The sequence below is a fragment of the Bombyx mori genome, chromosome 27 (genome assembly GCF_030269925.1).
Source record: "Bombyx mori chromosome 27, ASM3026992v2".
Classification (NCBI taxonomy): Eukaryota; Metazoa; Arthropoda; class Insecta; order Lepidoptera; family Bombycidae; genus Bombyx; species Bombyx mori.
This window is the reverse complement of record NC_085133.1, coordinates 8,091,531-8,111,912: the sequence shown is the minus strand read 5'-3', so window position 1 is coordinate 8,111,912 and position 20,382 is coordinate 8,091,531. Positions and strand designations below refer to the sequence as shown.

Genomic DNA, 20,382 nt, shown 5'->3' with positions numbered 1-20,382 from the left:
AAAATTACCTAAAATATTCTTTACATGGCGTGCCCTGCGAAAACTATTGATGATAGAATAAAATAATGTACTACGACTTTGTAGAACAATTATTATTTACAAAAAGTGTCGAGACAGCATACGTCTAACTATTATAGCTATGCCGCAATAAGTTCTTTTATTTGAAAAAAATAAAACAACGTCAAATATCGCTGAAATTTTTGTTAAAGACCCGAGCGGAGCCGGAGCGGGCCGTTTGTCGTAAAGTAAAACAGTCAATTAGATTAGTCCAGTCCATAGAGTATGGAGGTTTAACGACAAAGGGAAGATCTTCTACCGAATGGGTGATATTGTTCGGTAGATCGAGGTCCGAATGTTGTTTTTCGGAACTTGTATATATTAGGTATAGGCAAGCTTATCTTTAAAATGTCGTAAGCGAGATTCAGGCATCTGTCAAATATTTTAAGTTTTATGATGTCTATCCGCGACACTTCTTCTCTTATTTATCCGTTGTTATGTCCAGTGAAAGTAAATAAATCATTAATTGATAAAAAAAAAAGTTTAGCTTCGTGTGAGAGGCCTTTGTCCAACAGTGGACAAAAATACTTGAAAACTAGCTGACCCGGTAGACATCGTAGTGCCTCAATCGATAAATAAAAGACTTTTGAGGGACACATCAAAGGAAAAACAAAATGGTTTGTTTTTATATAATTCCAAGTATTTTCATATTTATTCACCTTTTAAACCTTCTCTCGACTTCCACAAATAATTTAAGACCAAAATCAGCTAAATCGGTCTAGCCGTTCTCGAGTTTTAGCGAGACTAACGAACAGCAATTTATTTTTATATAAATACTTAGATAGGATTATGATAAAGGATGACGATTCGGTGATATTAATTAATCCAAGAGTTTTGTTACAGAAGATCTCAGAGGCGATACCATGGTAACGCCAGCTAAAAAATTAGAAGATCTCATACATCTGGCAGAACTCTGCGTTGACCTACTACAGCAAAACGAAGAACATTACGCGGAGGTTCGTTGCTAATGTGAAGTCCAAATTCAAACATTTGGCGTTTAACAATATTTTTTTCTTGTGCTGTATTTTGTCCTATAATAATTGTTTGTATACCTGATAATTTAATATTCAGTCTTTAATAAAGTGGGATTTAAAAATAAAGCTTTGAAAAATAAAATCTTTTTTTTTATGATGGAAATTCCATTTCATAAAAAAATATGGCAGTAAGAAAGCACAGCTTAAACTCTGAATGTTCATATTATCAACTGTAATTGTTATACTCGGTGTTGTTTCTGTCGTGGTAAAACTTTTTTTTTTGTCGTTATAAAAATTAATAATATAGGAATTGCAATTTATTTTTGTATACTTGAAGTGAGGTCTGCGCGTTATACTATTGAAACATTTAGCGTCGGATTTTTTGGGGTTTTCGTTTTTAATCTAAAGAGTTTTACCAGGATATTGTGATTATTGGTTAGCACCCACCCTACTCTCCTGTCGCTATTAGATTCTGGAACATTCCGGCGTATTCTTTTATTTCGATGTTCAGTTTTATTAATAGTGTTATAGTTTCAGTTCGAACGTCACACAATACGATTTGATGTTGGATGTTTAAATGTAACGTAATTAAACAAATTTTCGTGGTCGTCTTAATTTAGAATTTGATGAGACGTTTTCATATTATTTTTCTCTCGAATTCGAATTTTGTATAGCTCAGTCCGCAATGTGAATCGATCACTGAATAACTTCACTTGGTGACTATGTAATTTTGCGTATTTAATATACGGACGTATGTATCTAAACTGACTTTTTTATATTTCACTTCTATATGTTTATCTTTCCGCAGGTTTATAACACAAAACCGGATTCTAGCGGTCAACAAAATGTAACTACTAATGATTTGATTGATTGCTCGGCTAATCGAATCACTATCACTCGATCTTGATCATAGTTCACTTTGTTTGATCACAAACATCGAGGAGTAGACTATTGATCCAATAGATTCAACATGCTTGCGCAATCGCTTTGATATTTCAATAGATATAAAACTTGATGAGCATTGCATGGATTAAAAGAATATAGAATCGATAGCCTTACATTAAAGACGATAAACTTTTCATTCTAGGCCCAAGAGACCTTAATCGAAATGAAATTGGCAGGAAATTTGATATCAAAATTATTTTCGTGACCACGGCACGTCTGAAATGAAAAGTATTTTCTAAACAGTCTACTCCATTCAGTCACATTCAGAATATATATATATATATTTATTTAAATACTCGTACATAAACATATAAGTATTGCTTCCCAACATCAACATTAGGAGTACACATTGAGCACATACGGAACATTATTTATGCTTTCGTAGAATGCCATTTTTGTTATACATCTAAGCTTGAATCTATCAAAAAAAATTTGTTCTATAATTTAATGAAATTAAAGGAAATGTGTGATTCTTTTTCAAACTGTTTATGGTACTTTGAAACCATGATTAAATGAATAAAATAATTAGCAAATAGCTCGGTTAACTGCTCGGTTAATGATCACACTATTCCTCGTGGATAGTTGTTTTGCACTCGTTTGTTTTAATTCCTATATTAATAACACATTTTTAATTATTGATTACAACAACTTGCTTCTTAGAATGTATCTATTAGTTGTTTTAATTCTAATTTCGATCATACTTATTTCGTGAAACTTTGCATGACACGGCACCAATATACAGTTAGCAAGTACTGTATGCCAAATAGTTATTTTTGCATTATATCGTCAATGTATCATAAGCTTCTTTTGAAATTAATTGAGCTAATACTTTAAATTTCCATTAAAATTGTTTTATAACCACTCCCGATCAATAAAAGTACCAAGTGCTTACAGTTAAAAGCTATTTTGAATTCTTTCAGCGCTTTGAGTAATTTAAATAATTTCCACTGAGATTGTATAAAAACCCTTCGTTAAATTCAATCATGCAAAGTCTCACAAACCCATTATCTACGGAAAGCAAAACGGTCTGTGAAGTTAGGTTTCTTTCTGTTCAGGCATTTGCATGGTTCTCTGAACTTCTGGTGGAACACGCTGAGATCTTCTGGGCACTGTTCGCCGTGGACATGGACCGCGTTCTGTCCGAGCAGCCACCGGACACATGGGATTCGTTCCCACTCTTCCAAATATTAAACGACTATTTAAGAACAGATACTGATACCGAAGGAACATACCCAATGGGTGAGTTATTTATTTATGTTTCCCAATAAAATGCTTTGTTTAAACAATTTCTCTAGCCTATAGTTCAAGAAATCTATACACAGCATTTAAAGTTTTTCGTTTGAAACCATATTAATACTGGTATGTTGTGATTCATAACTGATATTTGGCCCTATTATGACTATATATGAAGGTAAATACTGTCGTTTTCTACCGCGAAGTTTTTATTACAATTGAAATTCCGACTTCGCAGCTTAAGTACCTCAACGTTAGCAGCATTTTTATTACATTTTTGTCGACAGATAATTTAAAAGGTGGCAGATTCCACGAACATCTCCGAGATACGTTTGCGCCATTGGTTGTACGTTACGTGGACCTGATGGAGAGTTCTATAGCTCAATCACTTCATAAAGGTTTCGAAAAGGAGCGATGGGAAATAAAGGGGTATGTACGCCAACTGATGCGATAGATCGCTCGCGGTTCAGAGTTACTATTGATCCTGTACATTTGGTTTAACACAAATAAGGTTATCGGGTCCAGCCATCTAATGCCTTTTATTTTGCCAATTTTACTAATAATATTTTGGACATAATGTTAAATCCACTGGCATGTTCTCGTGAAAGAATCCTGTTAATACTATATTTGTTTTATTCAGCTACTTGTTACATGCGTAAGTGCTACGGCATAATTGTAAAAGCACAGGGTAGTAAAAATATATAATCGACTTTAATCAGTCTAACACTCCATTTAACCAGTAATGGCTGCGCGACTAGCGAAGAGTTGTTCTGGAAGCTGGACGCGTTGCAGTGCTTCATCAGAGACCTTCACTGGCCAGAGCCGGAGTTCCGTTCACACCTTGAACAGCGACTCAAACTCATGGCTAGTGACATGATGGAAACTTTAATACAGAGGACCGAGGCTGCTTTTCAGGTATTTTCTGAAGTCTCTTGAAATATGTGATGTTGCAGTGATGCAAACCACACGCCTTTATTTTAAAAAAAATCAAAAACGAATCGATGCTGATGTATTAAATATATCTGTAGAAATAATTTCCTTACTAAATCGATTCCTTATTTACTTTCTAATGTACTTTTCGGTCCATTAACAAAATTTTAATACGTGATGATGCAGTTTGTTTTTATCCCTCCCCATTGGCTGGTAGCCTAAGGGGCTATTCCAGCTACGCCCGGACGGTGAGCTCACGGACTTAACCTGAATTTGCTGACACTAGCCCTAATAGAGTAGTGCTTCGCAGTATCGACCGCTAGATCGGAATCGCGACCCACTGACAAGATCCAGCGAGAAACTCAGAGGGCTGTGTCTATAAGTTAGTTCGCTCGTCTAACTCTTCGTCACGCTGCGAGCAAGGTCCCCTCTCAATGTCCTCCCTGCATCACTCCACCCCTGCCTTTTATGGCAGGGAGCTTCTGCCCAGGCAGTGGGGTTCGCCCCGAGGCCCCTTCTGTGCCCCCGTAAGGGGGTACGACGACCCCTCTTACTCTTCGTTATAATCGACGAGTTCGACGAGGACGGTGATCGGTGCTTGAAGAGCCTGAAAGCACCTTAAGTGGATCCGGGGGATCCAACAAGACATGTGTTGGGTGACAACTTTTCTGTATTGTCACTGTGTTTCTTCAAGTTATTTTCTTTGAAATGTCCGTAAAGCTTGTCTCTGGCATCGTTACTAACGATCGATTGGTTCTAGTCGTGGTTGAAGAAGAGCGTCACTTTCATGTCCACGGACTACATACTGCCGGCCGAGACGTGCGCGATGGTCAACGTCGCGCTGGACGCGAAGAACCAGGCCCTCAAGCTCTGCGCAGTTGAAGGGGTGGATATTGTATGTTATTACTAGAATAGTCTAGACGTATGGCGCCGACTAACGCAAGTCGCTTCCTGCACTGACAACTGTTATCTGCTTTTTCTCAAGTCATGGTGGTGGTGGACTCTGTAAGAGCATAGGGATAGCGAAGTGGGAATACTAAAGCTACATGAATATGATTGTCGAATTCAGAGAATATAGACGGTTATAAATTTTTTTAATTAGCTAAATTTATTTTAAATCGTTGATCTAAAAATTAGTCTCGAAGTCGTTTTCTAATAGACAATGGTAGGAGATCCGACCATATGTCTCTGGTTTCGAGGATCGTGGAAATTGAAAACAAGTCGAGCGCCACGTCATAAGTTACACTAATACAACAACACACACATTAACAGCCAATGTAACACAAATACATAAACAGTACACGAAAAAATTAACTCAACACTCACTTTCTGGTATTTTACTTAGTATCTTGGGCGTCCTTTCTATTTCGAAGGAATTGATTTTTGGTATGTTTTTATAAGAAAAACTAAGTCACCTTCAAAACTCGTAGAAGAAATAAACGAAAACATTTCACATAACACCATTCCCATAATTAATATGTTTCATGCTTTAAGAAGTTGCCAATAGTCATTTGCACACTGAGAACGAATTACAACGCCATCTAGCATACAACACCCGCACTTCACAAAGTAGCTACATTTCACCGAGAGATGGCGTTGCTCGTTTGCTCATGTATTGATTGTTACCCACAGTATCAGTACCACGCCAAAATGGACGGTCAAATCGAGGCCTGTCTAGTGGCGATGGCAACTGGCATGACAACAAGACTGTCCGCTGTTCTCGAAGCGACCTTAGCTAAGATTGCAAGATTCGATGAGGGAAGGTGAGTTCTACTATTTACCAGACCTTTTAAAAACATAAATTATTGTGTTTGTTTAGAAATTTTAAGCATTTAATGTTAATCATTTATTTAATCGTTACAACTTAAGGTACAACAAGGTATAACAAGATAGTTTTAAATTAATAATTTTGTGCAGCGACCGGCGCATGCGCGTTATTCAAATTTTTCGAAACTCCCTGACTGCATTTTTACGAATCCCGCGCAGGTGTCGGTCGCGCGGCGTTGGTCGACACTTTAGGGTTCCGCTTAGCGTGCGAGGATTTTTTATTATATTTCGGTTCCGCACGTTACAAGCATAATTTTCCAAAGTATTAATATTAGTACCTAATTGCTCCATCTGAGCGGAGGATTTATCACAGGATTATATAAAAAATCGTGATGATTTTTTTTTATTTTACCAAATATTTTCGTGCACGCAATGTATCACTTATTAATATAACTGCCTAATGCGTTGTGTCCGTGTCATGTTAAAAGAGCGTTAATCTTTTATTAGTATCTGTCTCGTCAATTGCCCTGATCCAGATGGTTCTGCGACAGGGGCTTTTGTTGGTTTAACTGAGTCAAACCGCAACTACCGCCCCTTAAGATATTTCTACACAAGAGTCCTTTTGACCCATATGAAAAAAGATTTCTACAATTCGCTCAAAGTACAATAATTAAACTCAGCTTTACTTTAATAATGGATTACACGATGAGCGCCACGCCAATTTCGAAGGCAGTTCCGGTCAGGCCACGCGCCCCACTATAGCGCTGGTATTGTAGGGCCAAAGTCTTATCACTGTATTGATAGTGTTATATGAGTATTTGTAATTTTTTTTAGCCTTATCGGCTCCATCCTTACAATTGCCAACGTGTCCGGCTCTGGCAAGGACATCGGTCAGGGCTACGTCAACTTCATGAGAAACTCCATGGACCAAATCAGATCAAAGGTCGGTTAAGCCTTTGTATGTATACCATGAATAGGATTTGACTGATTCGGTGGTGCAATAGTTAGCGGCCCTCATTGTTGCGCCGAAAGTTGTGGGTTCGATTCCCACATCAGGCAAACATTCGTGTGATGAACGGGTTTGTTTAATCCTTGTTTGGGTGCTTATTATTTATATACGTATAATCTCTATATATAAAAATGAATTGCTGAAAAAATATAAAAGAGCTCGAAATTATATAAAAACAAACAATTTTGTTTTTCCTTTGATGTGTCCCCTTGATATGTCTTTTATTTATCGATTGAGGCACTACGAAGTCTGCCGGGTCAGCTGGTTTTAAATATATATAAGTATGTTTATAAGTCTCAAGTACCCATAAGACGGAATCTTAAATTGGGGCTGGATGACCGAGCATAATTTGTTCCCAGTTATTTAATAGAATTTCCATAAAATAAAATGGAATTAATGAAATGTATGAGTTGATGAAATTTCTGTAGGGGATCCCCCTAATGTCCTCGACTACTATGACAACATCTGTCCATAAAGACCGCTGTCTTTTTTGACAAGACCAGCGATGCCCGAGGAAGGTTGAAATCAAAAGATCAGCAGTAAAACTGCGTTGTACTTACTTGTTTTCTGGTGCAAAAATAGTATTTTCAATTCTATGGAGGATATGCAGAATTTAGTGTACCTTTGTAACAACCCCAGCTAATAGGAAGAAAAATAAATTGCTCACAATTGTGGCCCTTGGAATATAATTTATCTATCATCTTTAAGTCAAGCTATTTGATAATATAATTTATAATGTGAGTGTAGCGTGTTGTGACGATATTCACAACTTTATCAGGTAACCGACGAGCTCTGGATCCTGCAGCTCTTCGAGCAATGGTACGGGAACCAGGTGACGATGATCAACAATTGGTTGTCAGAACGACCGGCGTTACATCCTCACCAGGTCGCCTGCCTCTCCATCTTGTTAAAGGTAAGATGTTCTTTGATATCGGTTGATGAGCTTATTAAGGAATATAAAGGATTTGCTACACCGTTCTTATTGGCCCTGTCCACTAGTGACTAGATCCTTAGAGAACGGGCAGCAGTAATTTCTGAATATATATAAGCACGTTGTGATATGATAATAAAGTGAAAATTGTATGATATTTATATCTTGTGATATTTAAAAATCTAAATGATTTTAAAAAATTAAATTCCAATCATGGTACCAAAAATAAATAGGGTAAAAGAAACCTTGAAAAAAGATACAGAAAAGTTTTTTTATTTTTTTTTATTGCTTAAGTGGTTGGACGAGTTCACAGCCCACCTCGTGTTATGTGGTTACCGGAGTCCATAGACATCTACAACGTAAATGCGCCACCCACCTTGAGATATAAGTTCTAAGATCTCAGTAGAGTTACAACGGCTGCCCCACCCTTCAAACCGAAACGCATTACTGCTTCACAGCAGAAATAGACTCACAAGAGGTCCTACCACCAGTAGCCAGTATTCTTGAATCTAGTGTTATTTTTCAGAAAATGTACAGCGACTTCGAGCTACAGGGGGTCATTGATGACAAGTTAAACTCTAAGACGTACCAGGGAGTCGCGGCCCGGATGCACACTGAAGAAGCGACGTGCAGCCTGTTGCTGAGTCAGCAAGACGGCGGGTGAGTTCCGTTCCGTGACCCCCATATTTGTAATGTAACTCATACCTAACGTGACCAGTGTGCTTAGTCCGAGTTTTTACACGCTTTATATTAGCTTCACTTGTATGTATGTTTGTATGTTTTGTAACTGACTCCTTTAGACGCGATTTTGACCCACTTTAAACGGCCAGATTTCATTCAAACTTTGTAAATTTATCGAGGACCGATGACAATACACCAATTTGATAAGATTATTACACGCTTTTTCTACAAAAAAATATATTTTACACTATTTTCAATTTAAATTTATTAAAATTTTATTTTCTATTTTTTAGTCGAATTTTATATAAAGCGTGTTTTTTAGTTTTTTTAAACTATTATTTATTTTTTAACGTTCTCCATAGCGCAAAAGTTAACCTAATTTTGAATGCAGTTAGAACAGCGCCCCTAGCGGCAAACGTACGCAAACGATCCCATTCCATACAAATATGAGCTAACTTTTACGCTATCGAGAACGTTAAAAGACTCGCATTAAGCACACACAGGTGCCGTTTTGAACGGGACTGTCCCTTTTTATAATTACGAGTCTCGGTGTCCCCGAAATGAGCTCTGGAACGCAAAATTGTCCCGTTTTCGGCTGAACGCGAGCGCCGTAAGATTTAACAAAGCTTTGTTCCTCTAATAAAATATAAATATAACTAAACATCATAAGTATATATGTTCTTTAATTCGTAATTTTGAAGCTAACTTTTCCGAATAATCTATACTAATATATAAATCTACAGTGGTTTTTACGGATGTTCCGTTATAACTACTGAACCATGCAACAAAATTCAAAATTTTGTGCTAACTGTACTTTCAGTGGCGGTGACGATGGTGGTTCCGAAGAAGGCTCAAGAGGTGGAAAGTCGAAACTAGAAGCCCTCACCGAGGAAGCTAAGCTAGGCAACGTTACGGCTGTAGTTGGAAAGGTAAACGAATATCTGTCTCTCTCTCTCTTTCTCTCTCTCTCATACACTTCTGTCTCTGTCTCGGTTCTAAAGGCTCTCTATACACTTAAGACTTTTTTTTCATTTTAAATTATTCTGTACCTTTTCATTTTCAGGTTGGAAATATGTTTGGTCGCGGCATAGGAGAACTGTCAACGAAACTAGGAGGCGCTTCGTCATGGTTCTAGTATATTACGTTTAGTATTAAAATCATCATGAACATAAAGAAGTCGATAACGTATCGATCGAAAGGATGAGGACAAGCTTTTTGTTGAATTGCATTGTGAAAACACCTTGAATACAATAAAACGATGCAACTAACAAAAAAGCTCAAATATTCTGTGATGATAAAAAGAATTCGTTTGCAAATCTATGCAAGAATGTCCGCCATTTTGATAGTCTAAGTGTCAACATAATGGCGTATTAACCATTAGAAATTAAAAAAATATATAAATATATATATTATTATAAGTGGCCAGTTGCATACTTAGCTTATTAGTGTGATTACTAAAATTTATTAGATACGATATTTATATTTTATTTTATAAAGGAAGCTTTATGTACAGTTAGAATGTCATTTCTTTATCGACAAAAAAAATATTGGACGTGTATGTATATTAAAGTTGTAGTATTTGATAACACTATTGATTAAATTAATGGAAAAAATGTATTGAAGCGTAAACACGAGGCTACAATAAGGAAACATATCGCTTTGGCTAATAATCTTATGTTCTAAAATTATGTTTAGGATTGTTTCGAGTTAGGTGAGGGCGGACTGCGTGCACGTCGAAAACATATTGATAGAATCCATTTAAATCGTGATTACCACCTCCCAAACAGTTCCTCGTCTAATCAATCTCATAACTGAATTAACTAAACAATTTTCGAACACACGTTCAAATAAAACACTTCTTGTACCGTACGCGTAAATAAAACCTACTGAAAATGTTGCCATGTTGCCAAAAGTGCCTAATTTTGGCAGCAGACTTCTTTGACAGAATTCAATGAGAAGCTGAGTTAAAATTGTTTTGTTTTAAAATTACGGCAAAGATCTTGAAATTGTTTTTGGAAATGTCAGTAATACTTTCTAGTCTCATTAAATTAAAATTTAGAATTTAACAGCAACGAACTATCGTAGACGTTTCAAATTTCGGATCTTTTTCTCTTGGAACTTTTAACCTTTTTAAATAATTATTGACAATCTTCTTAAAAAAAACAGGCTTTTGAATTTAAACTTAGAAAAAGAGTACTATTTGAACAGATCTAATTATATTTCGCTACAGCAACGTTTTCAAATTAAACCGCTCTTTTCTAGTGCATTCTATGTAGAGAAAATAAAACTATTTACATTATAATCTTATTGATAGTCGTTATTGATAACAGAATAAATATTCTTCTACGCTAATAACTTATAACTTTCTATTACAATACATTAGTAGGTTCTACCAACCTAGTACAAAATTGATGATAATAAATGTGGATTGTGCTGATTCGCTCGGAAGCGCTTGTTATGAAATTTAAGAATGATTGTGACTCCTTTATCCTTTCTTTAACCTCCAATTAATTTGCAAATCTATTCTAAAATATATCTTGAAGAATTCGAAATTAACTGTATCAACATTTTTAGTTTTTAAATAATCATGATTTTTTTTATTTATCTTAGATTTATTCTTGTCTTACTTATCACCATCATTTATGGTATTCTATGTTTATATTAAAATGCGTGAGCAGGGTAGGTCGTCATTAAAAAATAAATAAAAACCACCCTTAAGAAAAAAAAACAATTATTTTAAATTATATTATTGCATTGATATAATTGGTATTGTATTGATGGCTGATGATCTCTAGGCCCTCATGGTGTTAATATGGTTATGTGATTACATTGACATGAGCCCAGTAGTCGTAAGACGTATAGACGTAAGAGCATAGTTCCCTAATCGGTCTGTGTCCATACCATAATGAATTAATGAACCACATCACACAAACCACAGATAATCTTAAACCACTTGATATTCATTTTCACTTTTAAAACTTAAATATTTTATCAAAAATTTTACACTGTAAGATAACAGCTTAACACTATTGTACACAGTAACTTATTTTAATAAATGTTCACAAGACCATGGAGTATTAGTGTAATGCTTAATGTTTACACAATAACGGCTCAAAAATAATGATAATCTCGTCCAAGCTCTCATTCTACCCATAATTGATTACGCCGATGCCTGCTACTTGGATGCCACTGAGGAGCTCTCAAACAAGCTTGAGAGGATGCAAAATCTATGTATCCGTTTTATATACAATCTCAGAAAATTCGATCATGTTTCTCATTTTCGCAAAGAACTTAAATGGCTCCCTATACGCCTTCGTAGGAATACTCGAATATTATGTCTCCTATTCAATATCCTACATAAGCCCACTTCTCCCTTATATTTACGTGAGCGATTCTCTTTCATTCGTTCTCCTGATGCTCCCTGCAGGTCCAACCAACGTTCTGTTTTGTTATTCCCTTCCCACAAAACCAATTTCTATTCTCACTCCTTTACTGTGCACGCGGTCAGACTGTGGAATTCGTTGCCGGCTGACATCCGAGTTTGCAAGTCTGTTTCTGTTTTTAAATACAAGGTCAAACAATTTTATCTATCATCAACCGAATGATCATGGTTCTATACTCTTCGCATATACGAGTGTTACTGTGTTACTTATAATATTTGCTATGTGTATGTGCTATAATTCTCATGTTGTATTTGTTATTTTAGTTATGTGTTATTTGTTCTACACACACTTATCACTTTTTATTATTATTCTCATTATCCTCTCGCAGGTCTGCTGGAAGAGATTTCTCAAAGAAATAAGCAGTGCCTTTGTACATAATTTTCCTATTACTCTGTACTGTGTCTTGTTTTCTGTGTGTACATAAATAAATAAATAAATAAAAATAAATAATTTTTGACAGATGTTATCGTTGCTACTAAATTTCTTACATCAGCTAGTTTTCTTTCTATCTGTATGACAACTTGAGTTTGAAGTTAATTACTACTTTATTTAAAACAATCCAGGATTTAAGAAGAAACTTTTTTCCGAAATGTTAAAATTGTCAAATTAATTAATTTAATTTGTTGATCAGTACCTAATAATGAACAAATTTAGTTTAATTTATAGTAATTCTACTATAAAACAAAAACAACTTTAATTAAAAATAAATAAATGTGTGTATGTCCATAAAATGCAAAAAGCATTTAAAAAGTATCGTAGAGGTCGTCAGTTCCAATATTAACGTGCCCGATTTATTATAAAAGCTTAGAAATGCGTGTTTATTAATGTTCTGGAACATTCGCAATGGGTATTGGTATAACGTGCCTCCAATTAAAACATGGTCACCATATTTTTCTCAATAAAATATTCAAAACCACCATTGCGAGTTATCTGTTTGCTTATAAGCTGTTGAGTACATCGCAAGTGTAAAGGATACAATAAATAATATTTACAATATAATTAAAATACAATGTTTACTGTTGTGTGTGATTTTTATTTATTTACCTACGTTTTGATATTGAAAGAATGCTTTAACTCCTTTTTTCGCTTTTCTTTTTTGGGCCTGAGGCTGAGTTACCTCCAAGGCTTAGGAGACGCCTGGGATACGTGGGGGTCGGTGTTTGAAGATGCTGAAGGCTCGCCCACTAAACAATTCCTCTGCACTCACTGATAAAAAAAAACATAATTGCAAGCTACGGTGCCGTGTGTTCGAACCCGCGTTCCTTCACGGCGCCGTGTACTCGACCATATACAACTCCATCGATGCCTCCAATGAACTCTAACTCAAAATTTTGAAATTTTCGTTTTTCACGCAAATCGCTTCACTATTTTAAAAGTTTTACAAATTGATTATTTAATGGGGTTTGAAGCAAGAGTAAATCAGCTAGTTACACAAGAAAAAATCTTAAATAGGTATATCTGCAATAATAAATATTTTATCAACTTTTTTTGTTTAAACGCTCCTCCTGTAAACCTACGAATTTGGAGTTAAGAGTAGTGTTCATTGGAGGCATCGCCATGGCGTAGTATAGTCGCCATTGAACGTGTTATAACGCTATAATTAGTCAGTTGTTAATAATATTGTGAAACAAAATGTGTAACGGATGCGAAGGATCGCGGCTCGCGCGCTTTGATGTCCGATAAAAATCGACACAGCTTTGAAAACCGCGAATGCAGCGAAAACTTTGATAATCATTTGCAAAAGTCGTCCTGCACTTGTGGCCTGTGAGCTTGCATATTCGTGCAAATGTGAGTGACGGGTGTAAGGTTATAAACTTACTACTACTAATATTTACTGTTACCCGCAACATTACAAGGGTAACTTACAGTAAAATAAACAAAGAATATGCTAAATATAAACATGTAAATTTTGTCAAATAATATTTATCTATTATCTATTCCCCGTTCTATGGGAATTCCCCGGCCCAAGAGGTAATGCTTACTTGAAGTAGAACATAGTGCGGTTCGTTTCACGCAATGAATGGTTAATCTACTTTTGTGGTTAATATTAAAAGTAACTACGTTTTTCGCCGTTCACTGTATACTGTATAGCTGGAATAATTTGAAGTCGTCGTGGCCTAAAGGATAAGACGTCCAGTGCATTCGTGTTGAGCGATGCACCGGTGTTCGATTCCCGCAGGCGGGTACCAATTTTTCTAATGAAATACGTACTTACAAATGCTCACGATTGACTTCCACGGTGGAGGAATAACATCGTGTAATAAAAATCAAACCCGCAAAATTATAATTTGCGTAATTACTGGTGGTAGGACCTCTTGTGAGTCCGGACGGGTAGGTACCACCACACTGCCTATTTCTACCGTGAAGCAGTAATGCCTTTCGGTTTAAAGGGTGGGGTAGCCGTTGTAACTATACTGAGAACTTAGAACTTATATCTCAAGATGGGTGGCGCATTTACGTTGTAGATGTCTATGGGCTCCAGTAACCACTTAACACCAGGTGGGCTGTGAGCTCGTCCAAACATCAGAGCAATAAAAAAAAAACAGCAAAAGCAGTAAAATTACAGTAAATCTACTGTAATTCCAGTGCACCTGGCATCACTGTGTAGCATTCGGCTACATTCGGTTATTATTAATTTAGAAGAGTGTTAAATCAGTGTTGCCATTTTAATACTTCGAAACCATAATGGGAAGTTTTTTTCTTTTAGAAGGCAGACCAACACTCGGTGCGACCGACACTCGATGATATTAAAGATAAAGCACAAAATAATATATATGTATATATAAAATATTGAAAAAAAAATTAAAATACAGAGCATGACATTATCTCAAATAATTCCTAAGAGCATTGAATTCTACGTAGTAGTAGTTCTTCGCAGTTAGTAAGTTAAATTTATTTTTCGTTGTTATTTGGCAAGTAAGTAAGTATAAATAATTTTATAACATTTTCGTTTAGTTGCGATAACTCGTTTCAGTAATGGTCAAACGGGAAAATAACCCTATTGCCATAAATATAATTCGAATTTACACTAATAATATATTGAAAATTTTTACATGTTTTTAATATATGTCTAAAATTTTAATTAATTTTTAATTTTAATTTGCCTTTTTAATTTTTTTGTTTAAACTTAATTATTTCTTATGACAAATTTTAGCAGCACTGGAGATTTTTCTGGGCATTATGATGCGATTAAAATTTCATAAAACAGTGCCTTATTACCACACTGATTAGTAGTTATAATATTAATTTAGAGCATTTAATTAATGGGTCTCTTTCAATGAAACTTCTAATTTTAGGGGATTAAAGTTCAACCTGGGGAAATCGGTAAAATGAGACCTGGCAAACCTACTCCAATTGCTACATTTTCCCAACTTTGACATTAAGTCGTGCAGTTGTGGAAGTTGTGAACGTATGTGTAGTTCTCAAAAACAATATTTATTTTTATGTGGTGATCAGAAATAAACCGTGAGTGTTGAATTAAATATTATTTAATTTCATTAGTATATAAGTCTGAAATAGTTAAAACATAACATTTAATCTTAATATAGTTATAAAATTCCCAGAAACTCCACTTAAGTAAAGTGGTGCTTATTTTAAAAAGAAAAAAAAAGAAAAAATCCTTCCCTCTACCACATGCCAAGTGCATTCCGATGTTTTATTACGTGAAGCAGGTCGTGATCATAAAATTCTTTCGATTATATTCAGCATAATTTGGCGCGAAAATCCTAGATCTGTTGAAATTCGTTTACTCGCGTATTTGACGATTTAAAAATAGTCAAAGTAGTTGGCATATTGTAATATTAAGAGTTGTAAGAAAATGTGTCAGTAGGTGATGGTCAGGTACAATGAAAATAAGAATCGTATTACCTTAGCCTAAATACTTTGAACTAGAAAAAATATTTGTTTGATGATGTAACTTTTGCTGAAGTACTACATTATTAGTAGCATAATTACATTTATATCTATATAAAAGCATATAATTGTGTTAATTTCACTACAATTAATAAATAATATAATTCAAATAGATATATTTAAAATAGAACTAGATATAATAAAGCATAGGCAATAAAAACTTTGCCTGGATTAACTATTGAATACATTTACTTCTAAATTTTAAACGTAAATTTTCGTACTAAAGATAAGGAACAAGTTCTTAAAGAAAACTTCAAAATATTATTAATAAATATGAAGTAATACAATTATTTCTAAATATTGAATATTTTTTTTTATTTTCGCATCAATAACAAATAAGCATTTCCTACCATTAGAAAAAGCAAAATATGAAAAATCTTATTTAAAAAAAATACCCTTAAAAACTTTTTATTACTGAGAAATTATTATTTTTTATCCTAAATTTACATCTTTTGCACACTCTGTAGACTAGAGTGATGCTAGAATTTACAGTGATCTGTAATTGATATATTTATGGTAATCCTTATTTCTGCCGCAACCCGTCCTATTTGTTCGAGTCTGAAAAATAACATACAGCATTCCAATACTATTTACACATTCACTATCTTGTTATCAACCAACATATATGGTATCTGAAAAAAACTGAACATAATATAACTAACCAAGACTTATTATTTTAAATATGGGATCTCAGCAATAAGTAATGTTCTTGTTGTTAAAACTAAGATAGATATCAAATAAAATTTAGATATCTTACAGCATGGAATGTATATGGAAAATAAATTACAAGGATTATATTATTTTCATGGCAATTTTTTTTTGTGCTATTTATTTATGGATTCAATTAGTTTAACAACTTTCTTTTATAAGCTAATCAAAATAATTCTACTACAGACCATACCCCTTATTACATATTTAAAGAACATACCTTAAATTTCTTTCAAATCTTGCACCCGTAATTAGTCAATCTTCTAAATTTCTATCTTATCCGAGAGCTACACTTCGGAATGTGTAGTAATGGGAAATTTATCTCCTAATGTTCACTGTCACATTATCTGAACTTAAAATAAATGTTTATTTCTTTTAAGGATAAGTTTAAGTAACTAATTTGTTTTTGTTAAGAGTATGTTATGTTGATTAATGTGTTTTACTTTAAATCACAAATTCATATTAAAATAGTTAAAAATAGTACTTAAAATTTTTGTTTAGGTAAATTATAGGACAAATCCTCAACCAATTGGGCTCGTGATTTTTCATATTTGGAGATACACTAATTATATTCGGTTTCAAATTTATAACAGTTGCTATTATAATAGAAAAAAAAAAACATTTGCTTTTGGAGCCTGTTGGACTTAAGAGCGTAGTTTCCCTAATTGGTCTGCGTCCATGCCCTATCAAATCAATTTTTTTTTTATTCAACATACTTAAATGAAAGTACATACTTGTTGAACGACAAAAATAACTATCACCTAATGTACCTTATTACACAACCACAGATAATCTTGATCGACTTGATATTCATTTTCACTTTTAAAATTTAAATATTTTATAAAAAAAATTCTACACTGTAATATAACAGCAGAATGATATTATACACAGTAACTTATTTTAATCAATGCTCACAAGATCATGGGGGTATTTGTGTAATGCTCATTGTCTACTTAATAATGGCACAAAAATATTGATAAAATTTGACGGATGCTATCATTGCCACTAAATTGCTTAGATCATCTAGTTTTCCTTCTTTCTGTATGCTAACTTATGAGTTTGAAGTTAATTACTACTTTTTTTTTATTTTTTTTATTTCCCTTGTAGGCAGACGAGCATACGGCACACCTGATGGTGAGTGGTTACCGTCGCCCATGGACTTCAGCAATGCCAGGGGCAGAACCAAGCCGCTGCCCCTGGCATTGCTGTATTCACGTATTAACACTGTGTTGTAACCGTTTCATATCATATCGAAAATGCGTTCTTCTATCCGTTTACCCTAAAAATATCCCGATCCACTAACGGTGCTTTTAGGTACCTCAAGCACCGGTCACCGTTCTCGTCGAACCCGTCGTTTGCGACGAAGAGTTAGTACTCAGACACAGCCCACTGAGTTTCTCGCGTTTCCGATCCGGTGGTAGATTCTGCGAAGCACGGCTCTTGCCAGGGTTCGTGTTAGCAACGTCGTCAGGTTTGAGCCCCGTGAGCTCACCTACTAGTTAAGGTTCCTCTGAAATAGCCTCTCAAGGCTATCAGCTTTGGTAAGAAAAAACAAAAAAAAAAACCTAAAAATAAACTATAAATTAGGCTATTTCCAATTATTACTGTTGTAGCCTATAACTTCGAGGTTTTATTGGAAATTCATGTAAAAATGAATATTTTTTCTTCTTTTCATTTAAAATGAACTAAATAGAAGAATTATACACGAAGTCATTCTATCTCGAAAATGCGAAAAGCGCTTCTTAAAAGTATACATGAAGTCGAAATGACACATGAGGTGTGACCGAAAGTAATTCACACGTAAACAAATTGTCGCGCTTTGCCAAGTCTCGTTGTTGGCAAGCTTAAAAGCGTTTTCAATGTTTATTGCTTCTATTCACGTTCAACGCTAGTAAAAACTGGAGAAATTGCATTTTCAGAAGCTAGTGTTTTGAAATTATCGAGAAAATTACGTCGAAGTCCTGTATATAGGTTTTAGATGTTAATGTATAAGTCTGTTGTCTGCATGCAAAAACTTGTCCTAAAAGTCCCAACATTATACGAAGAGGTATTAATTATAAATTATCTGAACAGTAACCATGATACGGGGTAGGAGGCTGGACATGCATGGGTCCCCGCCGACCGATCCCACCGTTTTGCTAGTTTTGCCGCCAATGCAAATTCACGCGTCTCTGTTTGAAGGGTAGCAGCTTAAACACTATGCAATCGGAACTATGATCTCTTATCGAGGCTGCTTTATGCTATTTAGGCTGTCTATAGGCTCTAATAACCAGGAAAAATGAAAAACAAAGCAACAATAATTACCATATACCATTTATATAACATCGTTTATAACTTGCCGAAACCTACGTTGAATGAAAAACAAAAAAAAAGGAAACTCGGTTAGAATAGAGTTCCTTTTGCTATATCCTTTTTGTGTTTGTATTAAGTAATTATGGAAAAAATAAAATAAAAAGTCCGTATAAAATAATTTAACGTAAATAAAATGTGGTATTTAATTGCAGATATTGACATTTATATAAAATATAATATTTATACTATTTTATTATTTATTATACATACTCGTATATTAGATATTTTTATATAATATTCTCAATCGGTTTTCGGAAAGTTCCTCAAAAACCCACTGCAGGAAGATGTCAGTTTTCAGTGTCGTTTTTCATTGTTACACTCTTTTTCCCAATAACCTAGAAAGGTTAGTGGGGAAAAGAGAAGAATCTCTAGCCTGCAAACAAAACGCGCGATAAAGAACTCTATTCCAAAAATAGTTATCCTACCTAACCTGACAGCTATTCGTATCCAAGTCCATAGAAATCGCTATTAACACCCCAGTCGTGAGACAAGGAATCTCAATTTGTAATAAGACTACCGTCACAGTCTTCATACCAGAACGCAAATCATTAAAATTATGAACGCACTTACATAATTATTATTATGAGGAGCTAGCTGGTTTAAACATGAATACGGTTAGTTCTTAGAGTTAACTGCTGTAACCATGAGATACTGTTAACTTATCGTCCGCGGGTAACTGAACGATAGTATTATACTTTTTCATTTAAATAATAATATAACGATAAGTATGCACCGTGTCGCTAATATTCGAATTTGATGATTATTGGCAATAAAATAATTAATATTTTTATATTATATAAAAAAAAAAATTATTGCTTAGATGGGTGGACGAGCTCACAGTCCGCCTGGTGTTAAGTGGTTACTGGAGCCCATAGACATCTACAACGTAAATGCGTCACCCACCTTGAGATATGAGTTTTAAGATCTCAGTATACTTACAACGGCTGCCCCACCCTACAAACCGAAACGCATTACTGCTTCGCGGCAGAAATAGGCAGGATGGTCGTACCTACCCGTGCGGACTCACAAGAGGTTCTACCACCAGTAATTACGCAAATTATAATTTTGCGGATTTGATTTTTATTACATGATGTTATTCCTTCACCGTGGAAGTCAATCGTGAACATTTGTTGAGTACGTATTTCATTAGAAAAATTGGTACCCGCTTGGGATGCGAACAACGGTGCATCGCTCAACACGAATGCACCGGACGTCTTATCCCTTCAGCCACGACGACTTCAAAGGAGACCTAACAACTCAACGACAACTATTTCACCAATTAATTTACTATTAAAGAAGAGTGCTTCTGTTATATTAAGCCGCGAAAGTTTAAATTACAATTGGGTAGTATTAAATAGTATTGAAACCGATTAACATTCACGCAAGCAATACAATACAGTTGTGTTACCATATTATTATGAACTCGTGTTACGGTCATGA

General features: G+C 34.8%; 1 protein-coding gene across 31 annotated transcripts in view; it reads left to right on the top strand.

Moving 5' to 3' along the window:
• The window catches only part of LOC101742581 (calcium-dependent secretion activator), a 66,814-nt gene extending 53,822 nt beyond the window's left edge, over positions 1-12,992 (top strand). For 17 of the 31 annotated variants that reach the window (XM_062676617.1, XM_062676622.1, XM_062676618.1 and 14 more), the window contains exons 23-34: positions 901-1,013; positions 1,840-1,878; positions 3,032-3,215; positions 3,497-3,638; positions 3,950-4,124; positions 4,900-5,034; positions 5,772-5,902; positions 6,741-6,849; positions 7,694-7,828; positions 8,373-8,506; positions 9,348-9,456; positions 9,591-12,992. In XM_062676617.1, coding sequence (XP_062532601.1) covers positions 901-1,013; positions 1,840-1,878; positions 3,032-3,215; positions 3,497-3,638; positions 3,950-4,124; positions 4,900-5,034; positions 5,772-5,902; positions 6,741-6,849; positions 7,694-7,828; positions 8,373-8,506; positions 9,348-9,456; positions 9,591-9,662 — 1,478 coding nt within the window. In that variant the 3' untranslated portion in view covers positions 9,663-12,992. The remainder of the gene's footprint in view (positions 1-900; positions 1,014-1,839; positions 1,879-3,031; positions 3,216-3,496; positions 3,639-3,949; positions 4,125-4,899; positions 5,035-5,771; positions 5,903-6,740; positions 6,850-7,693; positions 7,829-8,372; positions 8,507-9,347; positions 9,457-9,590) is intronic. The other 14 variants (XM_062676614.1, XM_062676621.1, XM_062676608.1 and 11 more) reach the window with 5 other exon arrangements.
• The last annotated feature ends 7,390 nt before the right edge of the window (positions 12,993-20,382 follow it).